This window comes from Chenopodium album, chromosome 12, assembly GCF_948465745.1.
Source record: "Chenopodium album chromosome 12, dcCheAlbu1.1, whole genome shotgun sequence".
Lineage (NCBI taxonomy): Eukaryota > Viridiplantae > Streptophyta > Magnoliopsida > Caryophyllales > Amaranthaceae > Chenopodium > Chenopodium album.
Window position 1 is genome coordinate 11,089,311 of NC_137845.1, and position 20,697 is coordinate 11,110,007.

A 20,697-nucleotide genomic window follows, 5' to 3' on the forward strand; every position below is an offset into this window, starting at 1 on the left:
CAAAAATTAAGGGCCTGTTCACTTCAGCTTAATTTCAGTTCAGTTTACTTCAGCTCAGTTCAGTTCAGTTCAGCTCTTAATTTTCTTCTCTCATAATATATTCATTTCAGCTCAGTTTAGTTTAGTTCAGCTTAGTTCAGTAAATGGGAACAAGCCCTTAATCTCCTAGTACACAAGTTAATAAAATAAGAAAGGTGAAGACGACGATGTACATATTGAGAAAAGATGTGTATCAAGAAAAACACATAATATCATAAGACTATGTATAAATTAAAGGGTATAAATGTACAGCAAGGAGAATGATTCTACATACCAAATGTAACAAAGAATGTTTATTTAACAAGACACATATGTACATTTAGGATTTAATGGTTCTTTCATGTTTACAAAACAATTATTATTATTATTATTATTTTTTTTTTTTTTTTAGGAATGAAACAATTACATGTAATAGTATAGAAAAATGTTATTATTGTAATTAAATTAAATTTATTTTATATTGGAAATTATTTTCTAACAACATTTTATTTAAATAAATAGAATTCTAAGACGTATTTACTATTTTTTTTTTTTGACAAGCATTTTACTATATTACTTACACATACCTCTTAAAATGAACATTTGCTGATACAAAAATAAACATATGTTGAAATATGAATAAACAAAAATAAACATTTGATGACGCAATACTTCTTATAATAAAAATAATTTGAACGCAATAATACTTATATATAAATTTGCTCTAATTTTATTTATGGAAAATTATACAAATATAATTCAGAAATATATAAATTTGAATAAAAATTCCATGTTATAAAAATGAACATCTAATGATGCAAAAATGAACATGTTACAAAAATTTACCGGAAATTTATCATTGAAAAGGGGAGGGAGTGAGACACATGCGGAGAGTGGGGGGAGGGGGGTACAGGTAGTGTTCCATGCCATGGGGTGTAGGTAAAAATTTGTGAAAATCATTTTCCGTTTACTTCATGATATAAATGCAGACAGCCCAATCTGTAGCTGCCTCAGTAGTAAGAGCCAGACCTAAAACTCTTGGCCCAATAAGACTAACCAGTTACTACCACCTGCTCAAAAAAAAAGGCAAGAAAAAGACTAGTAGTGGCACCACCGAATAGCGAGCGAGGGAAGTCGAGCTTTGTAGAACCAACACATAATACAGCTTTATAACATGGAAGACCCTTCTAGATTAATTAGCCGTTTAACTTCATCTGTCCCCAAATTCTCTCCTCCCAATTTCCAATAATAATTCTACTTCCAATTTAGTAAGATGGAAGAACATCATATTACCAAGAAAAGAAAGATACAAGAACAAATCAAGAACAATAGAAATAGTGAATTTTTAACAAGAAAGGTAAAGATGTATTGTCCAGCAGTATCAAAGGTAGCAGAAATTATGGCTTGGGAAGATCAAAGATTGGATTTTGGCAACATTGCTCGAGTTTTCGGGCTCGAACCCGAAACCTTGAAGCTTAATGGACACTTAATTAGTAGAGGTGTGGACCTTATTGCTTCCTCTGTTACATGGAAATCGTTACTTTCTTTCTTCTCTTCAAAGGGTTTGTCCACTGGTACTGATTCTTCTGGTGCTCTCGTTGTCGATGGAAAGCTCTTCAAGTCTGGTTCTAAGAGTATGTATTTATGTTTTTTTATTTGTTATAAACTTAGTGTATTTATAACAAAATTATGCGTCAATTGGTGTTATTAAATGTTTGCACGTGTGACAGGAAATGTACACGAGGAAGGTGTAGGAATAAGTCGAACTTGTGATGAAGGGATCGAATCGAGGTGTAATAAGAAGTTGAAGGAGAGTCAGGTGGCTAAATGTGGTGATACTGGATTGAAAAGGAAAAATTGGGTGGAAAATTTTAATCCCTTTATCAAGAGACCGAGAATTAATGGTACAATCGTGTTAAACTCGTTACATGTGTAATGATTAGTGTGCGCGAATAGTGTGAAATTGGTCTAATTAGTAACTGAAGATTTAAATGCACATTCTTATGCAGGTCATGAAGAAAGAGAGTGCTGCATCAACAGGTTGCGCTGTGGTTATCAGTTGCATGAGACTATGAAGAGAATGAGAGAAGATGAAGTCATCGCATCATCTTGTAAGAGAGCGCGATAAATGAAATTTCAATTTTGCCGTTGGAAACTCTTGTTTTGCTTGTAAATTGATCGGAAACATACAAACAATTGTCCGGGAGTATCCTTACATTTGATGATAGCATGATGCCGTAATGTTGTACATCTTCATTTGTGTGTTGAAAGGAGGCGAGTGTACCTGTAAAAGTGCAAGCTCGTTCTTTCTTGCAATGTGGTTGGGTTGGGTTGATTTTTGTACACGGAAAGAGTTTGTAAAAGTACACAAGTTCAGTTTTTCTCATGTACAAGTTATAATTGCAAAGAGGCAGCTGAATCAGTTATTCCCTGAAATTTCAACTCTTGATAATTTTTTTGGTAATTTCTCCCAGTGAATTGGACTAACAGAATTTGTGATGATTGAATGGTAACGATTAAAATCATGAAAGAGTAGAAATTAATTTCACCATCATCATACAGGCTTTGAAATCACAATCAAAAGATATTGTTCCTTATTGAAGTATCAAGCTCACATTAATCAACCAGGGGCAGGGTCTAGTGAACTAAGATAATTTACAATTTCATAAATAGCCACATGGTGTGCCAAGTAATACATGTTTGCAGATCAGGTTGGTTGGCACTTCCAAAACTACAAGAATATTTCATTCTAAGCTAAGAGTAGGTTGAGGAACTTTAAATATGAAAATACATCCCATTCCTAGCTGCAAAATTGTCTGATGTTTGAAGCCTCATGAAAAAGATACGACTACGAACAAGTGAAGGTAACTCTGCGTAGAATATCACCTCATCATCGTATCCTCATCGATTGATTGGGGTGTGCATCCTCTCAACTATCCGGTTCACAGCAGCACGGGACATCACCAGAGTGTCGTGCTGCAAGATGCTATAGACATTCAAACCCTGAAAAAACAAACGGCTCATCATCAGTGTGCATAGGAATTAACAAGTTTTATGCATCAGCAAAATTGTTTAATACACCATAAAGTGTAGCTTAACCAAATATCGGCTAAAAAACAAGACTCCAAACAACCCTGAGTCCCTCCCGTTCCCAAGCACAAACAAGAAATGAAAATTGAAATCCTCCGGAAAGGAGAAAAAGATGAGAATTTTATTTTTTTAAGGCTAGAGAGTAGTGACTTGGCACGGTTCAGTGGGAGAATTGTAATTTTCTATAGTTGCCATGTTCACACACATACACAAAAAGGATAGAATGCTGCAACTTACAATTGTAGGCAACACATTAACATAATGAATGTTCTGTGTAGCCAACTTCAACTTTTCATTAATAGCACCATCATCAACCAGCAGCAACTTCTTCGAATCATCCAGTCCGTTGACCCAATTAACAATGTTCTTGGTCTTGTGAGTAGGGACCGACAAATCATCAAAAATCACAAGCTGTACAGAAGCAGACTCATCAATGCAAATATTGACAAATAGTAGTGTTATCACAAATATGCAACTCAATCTGACCAGTAAAAAAAATTATAACTCTCTAACAAGGTAAAGCGACGAGGGGGATAATACAAACTCACAAATCAGCCAATGTAGATTGTATATACACAAGATGAATAAGAAATTTTTCATAGGATATACCCTCATACTTTACACATAACATACAAAGTTCTCTTATATCTAATTTGTGGACAACATACCCCTAAACTTTAAACTATGCATAGCACGTGCAAAAAACAACCCAATAATCAGTATTATTTGACACAAACTAAGAGTATTGGAGTAATGACTTGTACCCAGCGCCAAGGCTCTAGTAGGACCTGGGATAGGTCTAGCTACATGCAGCCTTGCCCTTATTTACATAAAGAGGCCGTTTCCAGGGATCAAATTTGTGATCTGGAGGATAGTAAGTGAACACTTAACCATTGCACCAAATCATAACCTTCTCTTTCATTTCTTAACATATTTCATTTTATGGACACAATACTCGCAACAATACATAATATTGTGTTAATTTACCACATAGCCCTCCACTTTTCATAAAGGGAGATATCCACTTAATCACATGGGTGCAAAAGATTTATTTCAAACCTTCTCCTTGGTTGTCATTTTTTTATGTTGCAAGTAGCCAAGCATTAAGAAACAAAGCACACATAAATTTATTTATTTTAGGAAAATTTCACTTTTGCTACCACCTAAACACCCCTACTTCACTTTTGCTACCCATTAACCGCTTTATTTTATTTTACTACCACACAAAATCACATAATTTTGCTACCACTTAACACTTTCAGTTACAATTTCCCTTAGTGAGGTCAACCACCCTCCCTGCCACCCCTTCCTCCTTGGATACCCTCACTGCCACCTTCGACCCACCATGAATTTTTTTTTTTTTAAAAAACACCCAGCCACCATCGCTGCCCAGCAACCCCCCCTCCCCCCCTGCCGGCGCCGGTGACAGCCCACCACCCTCCCTTATCCCCTTCTCGCTGCCCCAACCCCCAGCTCGAAACCCGAAAACAACTCCCTCTCCACCCCCAACGGAATCGACACTTCCCCCACTCTGAATCAACCCCCCTCCCCTTCCCCCACCCAAAACAGCCACCCCTAAACCTTAAACACCAGCCGAAACCACCCTAAACGGGATTTAGGGTTTCGTTTATGGTGGTGTCGGGCTGGTGTTTAAGGTTTAGGGGTGGCGGTTTTGGGTGGAGGAAGGGGAGGGGGGATCGATTCAGGGTGGGGGAAGGGGAGGGGGCCCGATTCCGGTGGGGGGATGGGGAGAGGGTTGTTTTCGGGTTTCGGGGTGGGGGTTGGGCAGCGAGAAGGAGATAAGGGAGGTGGGCTGCGTAGGTGGAGCAGGAAAAGTGGAGTCGCCGGCGCCGGCCACCGGCGGGGGGAGGGTGGCTGACGGGAGGGGGCTGGCAGTTGAAGGTGGTGGCTGGGTTTTTCTAAAAAAAAAAAATTATTTTTTTTTTTTTTTAATTTTTTGAATAAACTTAAAGAACCCTAACGGATTCCGTTAAGTGGTAGCAATTTTTAACAAACTTGTTTTTGTATGGTAGTAAAGTAAAAGTAAAATTTTCTCCGATAGCAAAAGTGAAGTACGTGTGTTTTGCTGGTAGCAAAAGTGAAAATTTCCTTTATTTTAAACAAAACTCTCATACGTGAACAATAATGGCCTACCCAAACACATGTTAAAGTAATTATATTATACGAAAAGGGGTTTTTAGATAAAGTTGCACAAGCCATAAAGAATAACATGGTACATGAAAGCAGATATACACTCTTTATTTGACCAGATCAGTGAGAGAAACCTCAACAAGACCCAACCCGGCAACCTCAGCAAGACCTAAAGCATAAGTGAAGATCAAGGGAACACCGAACACCCCCCCCCCCCAAAGAAAGAGTTTCAATGCCAAGTTCTGGTTGGATGGTTGAACCATTCCAACCATTTAGAACCAGGACTCTCTCCAGTCTCCACAGAAACTATTTTACAAGAAAACCTTCATGCACTCTATGATCAACAACGTATGCTGCAGCCTGCAGATAAGCCAAAGAAGTACAATATATTTGGATAGATGCCAAAGAAGTAGATCAAGATATTGTACAATAGTTCATATTTATACTTGTCCACCAAGAGATATCAAGCCATCAACCACAGATCCATAAAAGATATTACTACATAATAGCCTAAAAAACTACTTTGTAGGTAGCAGAAAGGCAACAGATCCATTTACTGAACCTGTAAAGAGATTTGGAGACTAGTAAAGTAGAAATATTTAATTAACAAAAAAAGCCCACCCAGCCCAGCCTTAAGACTCAAGGCATTCCAAGATTGGATATGAAATGTTGACGATCAAAAGATGGATAGAAAGGATGTCAAGATATTTATTACACTTGTGAAGTACTAAATTATTGCATGGTGTTAAATTCAAAAGCATCTAATTTTGTTAGAAGCATCTTGTGTAAGAAGCAAAGAAAAGGATTATACCTTCCCTTCTGCAGCACGTGCAGATAATGCAATCTTCAATCCCAAACGCCGAACCTTTTTGTTTAGTTTAAAGGCATGACTCCGTGGTTTAGGACCATGCATGGTAGAACCTCCTCTCATCTGTCATTTCCAATACAATTTTGGCAAATTATTTCATAGCTCTGACTGAGGATAACTGTTATAAGCATTTGCATGGTCAAGTGAAAAGCAAAAAACAATGGAGTAATGGACCAATAAGAAGAATATTTCATTACATGAGGACTACGTAAAGATCCCTGCCTTGCTCGACCAGTACCCTTCTGCGGATGTGGCTTTCTCCCAGTCCCACTAACCTCACTGATTGTTTTAGTGGAATGGGTTCCCTGAAATCAACACATGACATGATTCAATAATATAATTATTTTGTTAGAAGAACATAAGAAAAAGGATCCATAGTGAGGAGAAAACAACATTTCCAATATAATAAACATAATTAAAGATTGCTGGCATAAGAGAACTCACTCCAACACTTCCTTACCCGAGCATGGTCACAAGTCTCACAACTCACAGCACCCTCCCTAAGACATCCTCAAGATAAAACTTCCCTAACACATAACCATTATGAATTCTAGGACCTACGATTTCAGGCAGAAAAAAACCACACAAGTGAATTTCGCCCTTACACGAGTAAGAACAACATTGATCCTTAGGGGCCCTATTAAGTTTGTTCATACTCAAATCTGTTGGGAGAAAGAAAGGGGGGGGGGGGGGGGGGTCACAGTCATGTAAGGTCAAAACATAAAAACATCAATCACCTGTTGACGCTTGGCAAGCTGCCATCTCACAACTCTATGAACAATATCTTTCCTAATTGGTACATCAAAGACATCCCCAGCTAATGCCATAAGTCCCTTATCTTCATAGTGAAAATTTGTCACAGGGATTACCAGATCCTGGTACACTCCTACAGAAACAACACAACAGATCAGCAACAGCAGAAAGCTTTTATTTTTCTGAACTTGTCATAAGATCACTAAAAGTTAATAACCAAGATTATACAGTGCAAATTATTATTACAGCTGAAATTGCGAATTTCCTCAGTCATAAATAAAATACACCTAAGATACATAAAATATGAAATAGCAACAAAATAAATGGTAAACGAGCCAAAAAATACAACCCTCAAGACAACACGTCAACACCAAGGAGCACTTTTACATCATACACTATTGTCTTGACATTAGATACAATTTGAAAAAACATACATAACCAGATTAAAACACTTAGCATTAAACATATTATAGGATACCACAATTTCACAAGTTTCAAGCTACTACTACAATTTCACAGCTTGACTGCTAGTATCAATCATAGGTACATAACCAAGTGTCAGACAATACCATTTTATGAAAAGTTTGCAAATTTTTAGTCCCAAATTAAATTTTAAGTGTTTACATCCATGTCAGTGTACGGGCCTTCGAAACAATTGCAAGTGTCTTAACAGCACCACCACATTTCTATGTCCATTTCAATATTTTGATAATCATAATTGCTAAAATAATAAACCTTGATCAATCAAATAATTCGGTCCAATCCACATACCTTGAGTACGATCTGGAATCGACATAGTTTTCTTGGCCATGAGTAAATCAGATGGGATTTCACCATTACTTGAACTTGGTGTCACAGTGGTTGAAAAAATTCGACTACATGAAAAACCCTGCTTAACCAAATACCGCATTCATCAGCCAATACAGATTAATACACTAAAACTAAAGTATAATCATTGAAGTAAAAAATGCTCTTTAATTTTCAAATAAGAAACCCAGAAATTTCATCAAGCTAGCTATCAATAATTTCACAAGCAACCTGATTTTAATTAACTACGTATTGTGCAAAACCTAGAATCATAAACTGAAAATTATTTCCCCAAAATTTCGTCAAATTAATCATTTCCCACAAAGTATAACTAATTTAACAAAAATCCCAAAACCAATTTAAGTAAATTGCGTCAAACAATGCCTTTACACTTGGCCATTTCTCTATATCATAAACTGTAGTAATTTTGAGTATAAACAAAAAAAGAAGATTCTGGGAAAATAAGAAGAAGACATGAAAGAGAAGAAGAAAAGAGAGTAAGAGAGGACATACGAGGGAAGGATGAACATGATTAGTGCGGAGAAGGTGGTGATGGAGGGCACCCAAGATCCTTTTCGCCATTAAAACACTTTGAGAGCTGCTAAGCTTGAACTGAGGTTTTGCGGGTTTAAGACTGTTTTTGTATTTCTGTGTTTTGGGCTTTTAGTCAAAGTCAAGGCCCATGTTATTTTCTTTCATTCCGGTTAACACTCTCTGTAACATACAATAAAATAATAAACTATGAAAATTCTTGTATTGGTTCGCTTGATAATGTTCTTGTGTTAGATCAGAAATATAGTCAATTTATTACAATAGCGATGATAAAGTTATTTGATAAAATTTACCGTATAGATTAGAGTTCTTCATCTTCTATTGATTCAATATACTATTTTATATTCTCCGGGGATCAAGTTCACAATTGTTCTAAATTCATTGTGATCTTACAAGATCTCGTCAATATTACTAGCAAATCTAATAAGGAAACTCAGGTTTTAATCTCTTAAGTCCTGAAAGCAATTTCAATTGCACAATTATAAGTATGTTACTAGTATTAAATTAATTAAAAAAAAATCAGTGACAGATTATCGAATTAAACATATGTAAAACTCAATTTAATGGACATCGATGAAAAATATGAAATTAACCGGTCATGAAGTTGGATTAGTCTACATTTTTGCATTCAAAACCTAAATTAATACGAAGTATAATCCTTTACAGTAAAAGATATGCCTTGCATACATAGAAGATAGAACATAAAAAAAAAAGCTCCTAAATTCATTGCAGTTGCCCTGTGTACATCTATAGAATGTTGCAGCAGAATTAACAAAGCACAGGTTGCAACTATTGATGAAATTATTGGCAGTTTTTGGTATAAACAAGATGAAATTGAAGAATGTACATCTCAAAATTTTCGTAATCATAGATGGGATACAAGGTAACGCTGCATCAACAATGGCTAAAGAGTGGTAATTGCGAGTTTGAGAATAGTTCTTAAGACTCTAAAACTAATTTTAAAAAAATACCAGAAAACTTTTAAATAAAATTTGTTTCAACAGTTCAAATAAAGATTATAATACAGTAGTGTACAATGATAACAATTACTCCTAATTCTTCCAACATGTACAAGGCAATTGCCACCAATACCATATTTGTTTTCAAAGAGGCAGGCCAGCCAAGAAGCCCTCTAGACGTTGCCCATTTCGACAAATACCAGCCCTCTGATATATTCATGACTTGAGATAGCAGTTCACTAATCACCAATAGCTTTTCCCGCAGATCTCCAAATGAAGTTACAAGTCAATCAAGAAAAGGACAAAGGCAACATAATCCAGCAAAGCTGTCAAAGAGATTCCATGGCCTAGTACGAAATGCTCACACAGAAAGCACATCACGAAATGCTCTCCTGAGCTGCAAATTATATTAAAAAAATTAGTCGTATAAGCAAAAGGAAAAAAAAAAAAAAAACCCATATCAAACCATTTAGAAGGGCAAGAGAACAAACCTCAAAAGCATTTATCCAGTGTGGATTTTAAGATTGTCCAATACTTTTCTGTTGCAAGATTTCTCCAATCTTCCGATATAAATTTAGCTGCTCCTCAAATGTAAGATTCATCAAAATCTACGGAATAAATGATATTAGTATAAAGGCTTCATATGTTCCCATATAACAATAGCAATAATATATCATTCTTTCCTGTCAAAAAAGGAATTTAAAAAAAAAAGGAAACCGAAAACCAAGATCAAAAGTATCTGAACAGAGGAAAAAACTACCTGGTCCAAAATTGTATCAACTGATAAGCTTTGTGACTTCACGAAGGACTGATGGTAGATATATGCAAAGACGGCCATTACCATCTGGGATAAAAAGGTATTGTGCTTAAAAAATGCACACACTTTTAACAACTCAAGATGATAAATATTATAGTACATTACCACTGCATTGCACTATTTTAGATGCACAAATGAAAGCAATGTATGTTCCACTACACATTCTTGATTTCCATGTTCTTGCATAGGAGTAATAGGACACTCAATAAGCATGAAATATTCACTTGATTGAGCATAATAAACCCTCTGTTTCCCCAAAAAAAAAAAAAAAAAAAAAAAAAAAAAAAAAAAAAACTGCTATGCTTTGACTTTTGAACTATTTATATACTAATTTTGACCTTGCTTGTATTAAAAGACAAATAACACATGTGAAGATGAAAATACAGACAGCATCATCAAAAAAAAAAAGATTGTTAAAAACAAACAAATTTAACAGCTCAAGTTTAATAAATACATTGTATTATCACTACATTTACATATCCTTGCATGACACTGGATACCCTTCATATACAATTACCAAAGGAACATCCACCCATGAAATAGCTTTTAGGAAGTGGCGACTTTTAGTTAAATACTTCAACAAATAATCTTCATCTCGTAGATAGCTCTCCTTAAACATAATTCTACCCAAAAAACTTCACATATATTGGTTCAAAGTTTAGAATGCAGGAAAAAAAATGAGTATTTTTCACAATCATTACTCACATATCACAATGTTATATTGGACAGAAAAACTATAACACTCACAAATATATTTTGCAGTAAATGCAGCATACCTGACAATCCATTCTGTCGGTAATTCCACCATGTCCAGGGATGCTATCACCAAAGTCCTGTGACAACCAGAATGGAAATAATTTATAATCACACTGGGGAACTTTACTAACTATGCATAGAGTCAAAGAATTGCAAGAACCTTGATCTTGAAGGCTCTTTTGAACCCACTAGCAAAAAATCCTCCAAAAGGCGCTATGATTGATGAGAATAGGCCTAGACATAAAGCATGCCATTGAACAGGCATGACAGGAATTTCCTTCCAAGGGAGCTGCAAATAATGCAATAATCATGAGTGGGGAATCAAACATAAACATTAATATAATATTTTATTGCATTATCTAACTTTAAGTAGCTAGGAATAAGGTTTCATCAGTTAGACACTGCAATCTTCAACCCCCCTTCCCCCAACAAAAAGAAAATAATAAAAATAGTCTACAAATCTACAATAAGCAAGGGCAATGTTAGCGCCAATGGAGCAAGTGTTGTGATCTACAACACTTTTTCTAAAAGATGCCTACATATTGTCCCAGAATCAGGAAGATTAATTTTTTCACTTGTTTAAGTCTTCTCAACAATAACTTTAATAAGAATTTAAGCTTATATCCATCACTACCATCTCAACTGTCCAGAAAGAGCTTTGTCCGAAGATGATTGGAAACTTGTTTAGCAATTATCAAACAAGAACTTCAGGTGGACATCAAGAGTTTCTAATAACTCAAATAAGCAGCCAAGTATACACGGTTCATCATTCATATAAAAAATTGCATCTTAAACCAAGTAGATCTGATATATTTCACTGAGCTACATTGGTTAGAGCAAAGCAGCATATTAATCTAAAGATTTACCAAGAATGTCAACTCAGAATGAAAAGTTTAAGCACAGCAAGCTCATCCGATACACACACACACACACACACACATAGTGGAAACATCATTGTGTCCTCTAAATCTCCATCAATTCATTCAACATAGAACTTTTCAAATGATTATCAAATTCTTGGTTTAACTAACAACACAAGAGAAAAGTTAGCATTTTAGCATATGTGAAAGGTGGAATTTATAGAACCACAGCTGATTCTACATAAAGATACTGAGTATGGAAGTTAAGAACCTAGTCAGCCCAATTTATTTATAGTTTGCTAAGGTGATTAGTCATTCGTTTCAATAACACTTGCTGATTTTTTCCCAGTCTTGGCACATGGATCTCTTAATTAGCCACTTGATTATGAGATTCAAACATTAAGGCTGGTTCACTATTCTTAACTCCTTTACAAACAAAGATTAATCAGATGGATTAGCTCAACATGGAACCTTGGTTTTATCAAAGCTTGCCAGGCAATAACTTACAAAGTGTTCCTGATGAAGTGTTGAATAATTAATACCAGTTAGGCAAATAATGCTTAATGATTGGAAGCTCCATTGCACATGCAACAGCCTGTTATAGCAATAAGTCATGTAAAACTAACTTTTAATAGGACAAACACCAATCCCCAGAAATCTGCTCCTCTCCTATTAAAAATGCAATATAACATGGTTTTCAGAGACAAAACTGCCATGTAATCATAACGGATAGCTCGTTAATAGGCAGCACCAAGATATAATCAGACAACCTAACATCAATGCTATAAAATTACAAGTCAAAAGTTCCATGCTATAAGAAAAATACAACGTATACATGATTAAAAGTTCTGATATAGTAAATAGCTTACTAGATAGCAATGGGATGTAATTAATAAAAAAATCCTAACATCTAAAGTAACTCGTTTCTCTTTTGTCTTGACACTTGGATCAATAAGCCCAATGCCAACGTTCCACGCCCCCACAACTGGGACAAATTTATGATTACTTGAATGTCTAACATGACCTAAACTCTAGGCAATTGAGTGTTATAACTGTTATTGCTACCTCACCCGCCCTCTTCTACTCTTGCTTTCTACCATCAGTTATTTTTGAAACAACAATTTACAAAGCTTATACTTTAGTCGAAGGGTTCTTTCATCAATACTCTCTACAATACACCTATTGCACACTGAAATATAACAGGTCACTCGCATTCTAGCTCTCTTCATGGTTCTTAAGAGATTGCAGAAAAAAAAGTGTTGATTACTTCCAGGCTTTAAATACAACATAATTTGCAGTGCATAGAATTTCTAATGGTATAGAAGAGTTATTACAGATGGCACAGAAAGACCAATTGTGTGCAAGAAATCCAAAGCAGCCAACTCTCAATGTCAAGATTGCACTCAAGTTGTAGAGATGACATGTAACTCAAGAAATACTGCTGGCCAAGCATGATAGAGATAGACAGTCGTGGGCATGAGAGAGAGAGAGGGGGGGGGGGGGGGGGCGGACACTCCCAAATCTTTCTGGTGTAATATATGTTATCAGCATGCAGCAGTAAGACCAAATTAGCATGAGAAGCTGCCATGGTGACATCAAAACCACCTTTAACCAATGGATAAAAAAGCTAAGGCACACTAAAGCGATAAAGGTCCTGCTGAGCCTAGGCGCGCTTTGGTGCACCTCTAGCGCACAGTATAAACAATTAGAAAAAGTCATTGAAGTGGTGCGCTTCTGTGCCTTACAAAAAAGTGCTCTACCCTAATTGCCTGGCAGCCTAGCGCCTAGTCGGCTAGTCATACCCAAGGTGCGACCGTGTGATTTCTTATACATTGCCTTTAACAATTAGGACAACCAAAGAGTAATAACCAAAATCATAAAAAATATTAAAGTATAAAAAATTCTGAAGCTTAACACAGAAAATCAGTATAAAAATCTCACCCAATTTGCAATCAATCCTGGCAAGTGGTAATATTCTGGCTTAAACAGTGGTCCAGGATCACAGTGGAGCCAGCCAGTAGATAAATCCTTATAAATTACCAACAACCAAAACAATTAGTCAGGACATAAGTTTAAATTTCAAGAAAAAAAATCCTTACAAAACAAGAGAAAGATATACCTCTCTTGGACATGTTAACCACTCAAACCGACCCATGACATTTGCAAGCTGCAATAAAGAGGTCGGAATTAGTTTGTGAGATATTACTACATGGGTAAGTAATGTTATGATGCGGTAATAATTGAGGATTATTGACACTGTCGTAATGCCCTTCATTAACACATCCATAAATGCAAAAGAATTTAAAACATCAGAATCTCCACAAAGGAGATCCAACTTTATGCCAGCAGGGTAGTCTTATGCTTTTAAATGGATACTGTTCTTGCAGCATATAATTGAAGTGAGTCAGCTATCATGTTAAAAGTGATTACAAAAGCAGATGTTAAACTCAATACAAAAGGTCAAAAAAGTAAAACGCATGTGGAAATTTGAAGCGGAGTACACACCAAAAATGCTGAAATGATGGTCGTAACGGAAGCCCCAATAAAACCTTCCCAAGTTTTCTTGGGAGAAAGCTTAATCAAAGGAGTTCTCCCAAAGAAAAACCCAAATAGATAAGCAGCAATGTCATTTATGACTATAAGTGAGGCAGGAAGAAGGAACCTGCAATCATATCAAACTGAGTTATTATCTCCCAGGAATAGAAAGAAAGAGAAAGAAAGCTAGTATGTAGCAGCAAATAAATATGAAAGAAGACATTTTCGTCAAGGAAGCAATAATACATCAAAAGGGAGACCATGGCTATAACTCAGAATCACCTGTCAAAGTCACTATCACAAATTCACAATTATGCTAAAAAAAAAAAAGCACTATGTACAAAAGTCTTTACTAGATAATCTTATTTCCACGTCAAATCCTTACGAAGAAGAAAAAAGCATATAAAATAGTCATAGAATATCATAATGTATTAACGCCCAAAAAAAAATACTACAATTTGTATATAGCATATAAATGAGCCAAAGGAACTACACAATTGCTATCTCAACATCAAATTCAGCCCCATACACTATATGTAGATTACAAAAGACAGTGTGACGGTGTGAATAAGCTAAACATGCCCCGAATTTGTCCAAAAAATATTCATTGACAATATAAATCTAGTACCATTGCATCATAGCCACACAATGTAGATATTGAATTCTCTCAAACGTACAAGAATATACAACCAGCCAGCCAGGTTTGGTAAGGCAAAAGTTCAAAATTCCTTTTGCAAAATTACAAGCACTTGTGGTACAAGAAAAAAGCTGGACTCTAGGTTCATAAGAATATAATATGTATATCAAGAAACTTGTATTTGAGACAGTGAGGTTTCAAATCTCAGTCTCTAAATTCTAAGATTGCTGACACTTCACATTTGATCGTTTAGATTGACAAGAAGATAGAGGATAGCAGCACCGAGTTATTAGTAATGGTGATTTTCTATTTGAGTGAGGAAATCGTGTTCTGAAGAATGGAATGTGTGCCACTCTTCAGTACATATATAGATATATTGTGAAGCTTAATATTTTGGCAATGTGATCAGTCATGCCTCTTTCGATGGAAAAACAATAAGAGTAGTAGAGTACCATCCTGTTAGCCTAAAGTTAAAAAAAAGTGTTCCTTCTATCCCCATATAGAAGCCCCATTCACCCAAAACTCTTGTCCTTGATAAAAGTCTCATTTCACCTTTATCTATTTAATTATTCCTTTTTAATCAACCAAACCCCGCTATCTTCCTTTCATTCACTTTAAATCAACTAAACTCCACTATCTTGTTTTTTTATATCTACCTATAATCAAACAAACTCCACAACTTCTAATTTATTTACCTTCCTAAGACTTGTGCAAAAGCCAAATGGGACTTATAATTGAGGGTTGAGGGAGTAAAATTTCTGAGTGACATGACAAGTAATTGGGACTTATAATTGGGGACATGTATCAAAGCAGTTATTCAAAAAAACTTTTGTGTGGTAAATTTCTGAGTGACGTGCCTCTTTTACAAGTAATTCTATAAATTATATACTCAAATTCTATCCACCTTCAATGGGGGCAAGTATCATTATTCTATGTTATTAGGCTTACAATAGACTACTTTGACTTATTAACAAGTTTGCGGCTCTTCATTGTGAAGTAGCATATAATTGATGCATTTTGGATTTTTGGTTCATAGGTCAACTGAAAAATGGCCTTTTTATAAATTAATATAAATGATACTTTCATTTGTCAATTGTCGGTGACTCGATGTCATACAACATGGAAATGGATTAGAGCATGTGTTGAAAAGGATAGGAGAGTGTTTGCCATTAAGTTCATCATGTATTAAAGCTTTAGTTAATGGCTCTAGCTAACCCCCCATGGAAATTATATATCATCTGGTTCCTTCACCATCTAACCTCCTCTTAAGGAACCTAAAGTAATAAGATAAAGACACTAAAACAAAAGGGCGGAACAATTCATCTTTTAACTTTTGATTAACTAAACAAAAAAAAAAGGAAAAGTACATATGATGATTTAAGCAAGGCTCTCACAACCACAGGCATAATTCATACTAAACGGGGAAATTATAATAGCAAGTATGAAAATTTGCATTGTATTGCAAGTTCTCTTACCAAAACATTCCTTCAAAGATGTTGGCCACAGTAAATGATGATTGTGTGAACACCACAATAAGTATCATGTGTGTCCATGCAAACTGGCCAAATTGATACTTGTACATCTTCTTCTTCAGAGAGAGAATAAACCACACAAAACCTGAAGTCAATTGCAACATAACTTCAGATAAGGGTACATATTAAATAGAAAGCTTAAAACACTTATTTTGATGACCCGTTTAAAATTGCTAATTATGTATCCCACACAGTGAACCACAAGCTAACAAGAAAACCAGTCTTTTATTTTTTTCCCAGGGTTAAGCAAGTATGATTAAAAGTCCTATCCAGTTTTCAGGTTTGTCTTTTCGGTTATGCTTTATGCAAGAATAACCTACTTCTGAACAATAAAAAGTAACAAACCAGGAGCAATTACATGCTGAATGCAGTCAAGCTCAAGATCAGAAAATTAGAATAGGCTTGTAAAACATTGGAAGACCGCAAAATAGGGTAACAGACAATATGTTATTCAGACTCTTCATAGCCCCCCACCCCCCCGGTGTCAAATCCTCAACAATCCAAATTGGCTATGGAGATACTTGACACTTCATTATGACCAACAATATGAAACTTTTTTCACAAAACTGTCGGGTCAAAACTTAGACACTTAACACATATCCAACAAGAATATCCATTTCTGGGTAACATATATAGTACTCATTGATTAGATATATCAACATAGAAGGAATGCATGTCTCTTATAAAACCATAGTCTCAAGCAACAGTACTGCCACTTCTATAGGATACACTTGACAAACAGTGAAGAGGCAAATGTTCCACACAACTAGCACACTTGGGGCTAAAAGAAACATTCCACATTTGCAGTTATACATATAGTCCAATTAAAATATATACCAAGTCTCCATTTGCGAGAGAGATAACAATGAAACTAAAAAGGAAAAGCTGACCAACCTGCAATATACAGGAAATAACAAATAACCATATGGTACTTTGTAAGAAATCCAACAAGCTTAAACAATACTTTGTCTGAAGTGACAGTATTTACAAGCCGCTGACTGAGAAATCGACCATAGACAAACAGCATTGCAGTGAAGAAAAAGTGCCTGAAAATGTAAAATAGCACATAAAGAATAAGAATGCCATGCTTTAAACTTCTATGAATGAAATTACAGACATTTCATTCTAAATTTTCTGAATATAAACTCTCACCAATTTAATAGCCGAAAACCAGGAAGATCTCGATCCTCTCGAACCTTCCTCAACAGATTAAACAGCTCCTTTGCCATCAGAATTTGGATCAGAATAACCATGGCACAAATATATAGATGACCCAAGTAGATGGTGAGGACAAAAGCCCCAATCATCCATAGGGTAGAATGTGTGCGGATCCACATCGACTTGTACTTATTACGATCATTAGCAAGTAAATTGCCCCCATTTGGTTTGGTGATTTCAGCAGGAATCTAATTGGCATGAATTTGTCAGTTTAGAAATACTACGTAATAGATAAGCTAAAGTGCCATTCAAATCTCCACACAAACTAACAAACATGGATTTTGATGCAATTCAGTAAATATGTTAATTGAAAATGAGTTTAATTATCAACAAGGGAAGGGAAGTGAGAAAAAACAATCACTACTAAACAAATGGAACAAAGCATTTCCATGTACATCGAAACGAATAATAGAAAACACATTTGAGAAATAAACCAACCTCATTGGACTGCTTACGGCGCCTGATCTTATTCATGGATCCAATTTTACTTCTTACTACAACCAATAGTTCACATACACAAGAATCCTGATAACTACCTGAAATGGGTACCAAGTAAATCATTCATATTTTGGATGGTATCTTAAATTAAGAGACAAACCTAAATAACAAAAGTTGTGGAGCCATAGAACAGAACACATATATATATAATGATACAGAGAAAACAGAAATTCAAAGGATGGAAGAAAATAGACTAATGTTGTGTAGGCAAAAAGTGTGCTAAAAGTAAAACCCAACTAACCAAAAAAATAAAAATAAAAAACAACACAAATATAATTAACAGCCCTTTCATTAGTCAATGTCTCCAATAATTATAAGAGAATTAAACTAACAGCTTCCACATATAACATATCAACCCAAAAAAAAAACAAACAAAAAAAATACAATCTTTAATTCGAACTAAATAATTAATTAACCGAGAATAATAATTCAAATCACCCAAACTTCAGATTCAACAAAATACCCATCAAGAAATTAAGCAAAAGAACCAAAATTATGAAAAGGGGTTATCTCTAAATCGCTATTATTGCATAATAATCAGTCGAAAACTATAAAAAATAAATAAATAAACAATTAAAAAAAAATCTAAATTAAAGATTATAATTTGAAACATAATTAGAGGAACAAAGGTAACTTACGAAAGGAATACAGCAGAGAGATTTGAATAAATGTTTATAAAATTGACGAAAATCAGATGAAATATGTTGAGTTCACGAAATCAAAAGAAGTGATTTGTGTATTGAAGTGACAAAGAGAGGTTGAAAATGAAAAGGTTTTTCGATTGTTGTTAACTTACACTCTGGAGGAGGAGGGATGTGGAGGGGGATTTTTTTAATTTTAATTTTAATTTATTCTTTTTGTGTGTGGGTTTGCATTTTTTTTTTTTCTTTTTTAAAATGGTATTTTGCATGATGCTTTTCTCTCTCAAAAAGAAAATTATTAGTACTTTACACTATTTAAGATTCTTATTCTTATTTTCCATCAAAAACAAAAAGTAAAAGATTCTTATATTTTATAATACTATTTCGCTTGGTTTACTTCAAAAATAATTCCGTTGATTTGATAATATTGTTAGTTTCGAGTACTATTTAAGTCAAAATTAGTAGCTTTATTTTCAAATTTCTTTTAATGTATATTTCACTTGGATTATATAACTAAGTATGGAAATTCAATAGGTATGTAAATGAAAGTGGATTTACTAGGTTAAAATGTCGATGTTATTCTATTCAATGATGAGATCAATTGCCAGAGTTTGATCAAAACCTTATTAAACTGCTAAATTGTAATTTTGCGATGTGCTATAGATTACAGTTTCAAAATTGCATTGCAATTCTAGTTTAGGTTTTGGCCTCCAAAGTTTTAAAACCAAACCACACTACAGCACAAACTACAAATAATTTACCACCTTTATAATCTCTTAAAACTTATAATCTTCATATTTATTAAAATTAGAGAGAGTTGCCACCTATGCACATGGGATAAAAGTGGGTCTAGAATCATCTTAGGGGGTGGAAATTGTGTATTTAAATAGAGAGATGAGGAAGAAGGAGACATGCGGATTGTGAGTCAATTCCTAGGAGAACTGTGACCTTAAGCCACTATTTGGAGATTTGTAGCCTAAAGTTGCTAGCTTGTAGCAACCCTTCAAGGTTTTCAATCAAAGATTTGATCTTTTCCTTTTGTTTTTTGTGTTGATTGTGTGTGTGTGAAAGTCTAGCAAAGTATGAGTCCATCACATATGACAAGAAAATCTAGAGGCTAAGGTGATATGGTGGAGAAAATACAAGTTGATCTTTTCCTTTTGTTTTTTGTGTTGATTGTGTGTGTGTGTGAAAGTCTAGCAAAGTATGAGTCCATCACATATGACAAGAAAATCTAGAGGCTAAGGTGATATGGTGGAGAAAATACAAGTTGATCTATTTGATTGATAAAATATGTTCATCACAGTGTAAAACCACTATTGTCATGACTTATTAGAGAATATAGTTGTAAATTCAATAAACTGCAACACAAGTTGTCACATATGCCTCTATTAGAGTAACAATGTAACGTCATTCAAACTTTCATCCTCTATTGAAGCCCCTCCTTTTTATTATTCCTTCCTTAGTTCCTCGATCTCCACGACTCCACCCACCTTCCACAAACAACGGTGTCGGTGAAAGGAGGGAGGAGGGTGGAGGGTGGAGATTTGGGAAGGATGAAAGAGGAAGCTTCAATGGAGGAGGAAACTAAACCTTTGGTTAAGTCGCCTTCTGTCCAACTCATCACATTTGTAGAGCAATTTATCAAATTTATACAGCACATGAATGATGTGCCCCATTTATTGTTCCAGCAGTTATTTACGTCTGCACCACTAGATTAACATACCTCGCTAACCTAATTGGAGCTCCCTCAATGGGGAGTACAAGTTATCTGGAAAAAGAAATAGAAGATCTTCTAGAGTAAGGATGACAAGCTTAAAATCATCAAGAAGCATAAAGCTAAGTATAAAGATGAGATACCCGAGAGGAATTAAGTGATCTTAAAGCTACTTTTGACAAGTTTAGTGAGCAAAATGCCAACAACGTCCAAGAAAAGATTGCAGAGGCAATCCATAATGCTATCAACACTCACAGGTCATCCATGGAGTGAAGCTATCAATTATTG

General features: G+C 35.1%; 3 protein-coding genes across 3 annotated transcripts; 1 reads left to right on the plus strand and 2 right to left on the minus strand.

The window, feature by feature from the left end:
- The first annotated feature begins 1,250 nt into the window (after positions 1 to 1,250).
- On the plus strand, positions 1,251 to 2,292 carry LOC145571971 (uncharacterized). Its single transcript, XM_081630985.1, has 2 exons — positions 1,251 to 1,652; positions 1,749 to 2,292. The coding sequence occupies exons 1-2, from the start codon at positions 1,292 to 1,294 to the stop codon at positions 1,952 to 1,954; spliced, it is 567 nt and encodes a 188-aa protein (XP_081487111.1). The 5' UTR covers positions 1,251 to 1,291; the 3' UTR covers positions 1,955 to 2,292.
- A 296-nt stretch (positions 2,293 to 2,588) lies between these two features.
- On the minus strand, positions 2,589 to 8,305 carry LOC145571972 (uncharacterized). The gene is made up of 7 exons (XM_081630986.1): positions 8,201 to 8,305; positions 7,652 to 7,769; positions 6,865 to 7,013; positions 6,325 to 6,432; positions 6,071 to 6,190; positions 3,346 to 3,519; positions 2,589 to 3,021 (listed from the first exon to the last, which is right to left on the minus strand). Exons 1-7 carry the CDS (start codon positions 8,267 to 8,269, stop codon positions 2,920 to 2,922), a joined length of 840 nt encoding a protein of 279 aa, XP_081487112.1. The 5' UTR covers positions 8,270 to 8,305; the 3' UTR covers positions 2,589 to 2,919.
- Positions 8,306 to 9,031: 726 nt separating this feature from the next.
- Positions 9,032 to 18,949, minus strand: LOC145570316 (phosphatidate cytidylyltransferase 1-like). Its single transcript, XM_081629355.1, has 13 exons — positions 18,690 to 18,949; positions 17,992 to 18,089; positions 17,488 to 17,741; positions 17,230 to 17,381; positions 16,279 to 16,420; positions 14,137 to 14,293; positions 13,751 to 13,798; positions 13,573 to 13,659; positions 10,932 to 11,060; positions 10,792 to 10,848; positions 9,959 to 10,042; positions 9,690 to 9,806; positions 9,032 to 9,595 (listed from the first exon to the last, which is right to left on the minus strand). Exons 2-12 carry the CDS (start codon positions 18,025 to 18,027, stop codon positions 9,717 to 9,719), a joined length of 1,236 nt encoding a protein of 411 aa, XP_081485481.1. The 5' UTR covers positions 18,028 to 18,089; positions 18,690 to 18,949; the 3' UTR covers positions 9,032 to 9,595; positions 9,690 to 9,716.
- Positions 18,950 to 20,697: the final 1,748 nt, after the last annotated feature.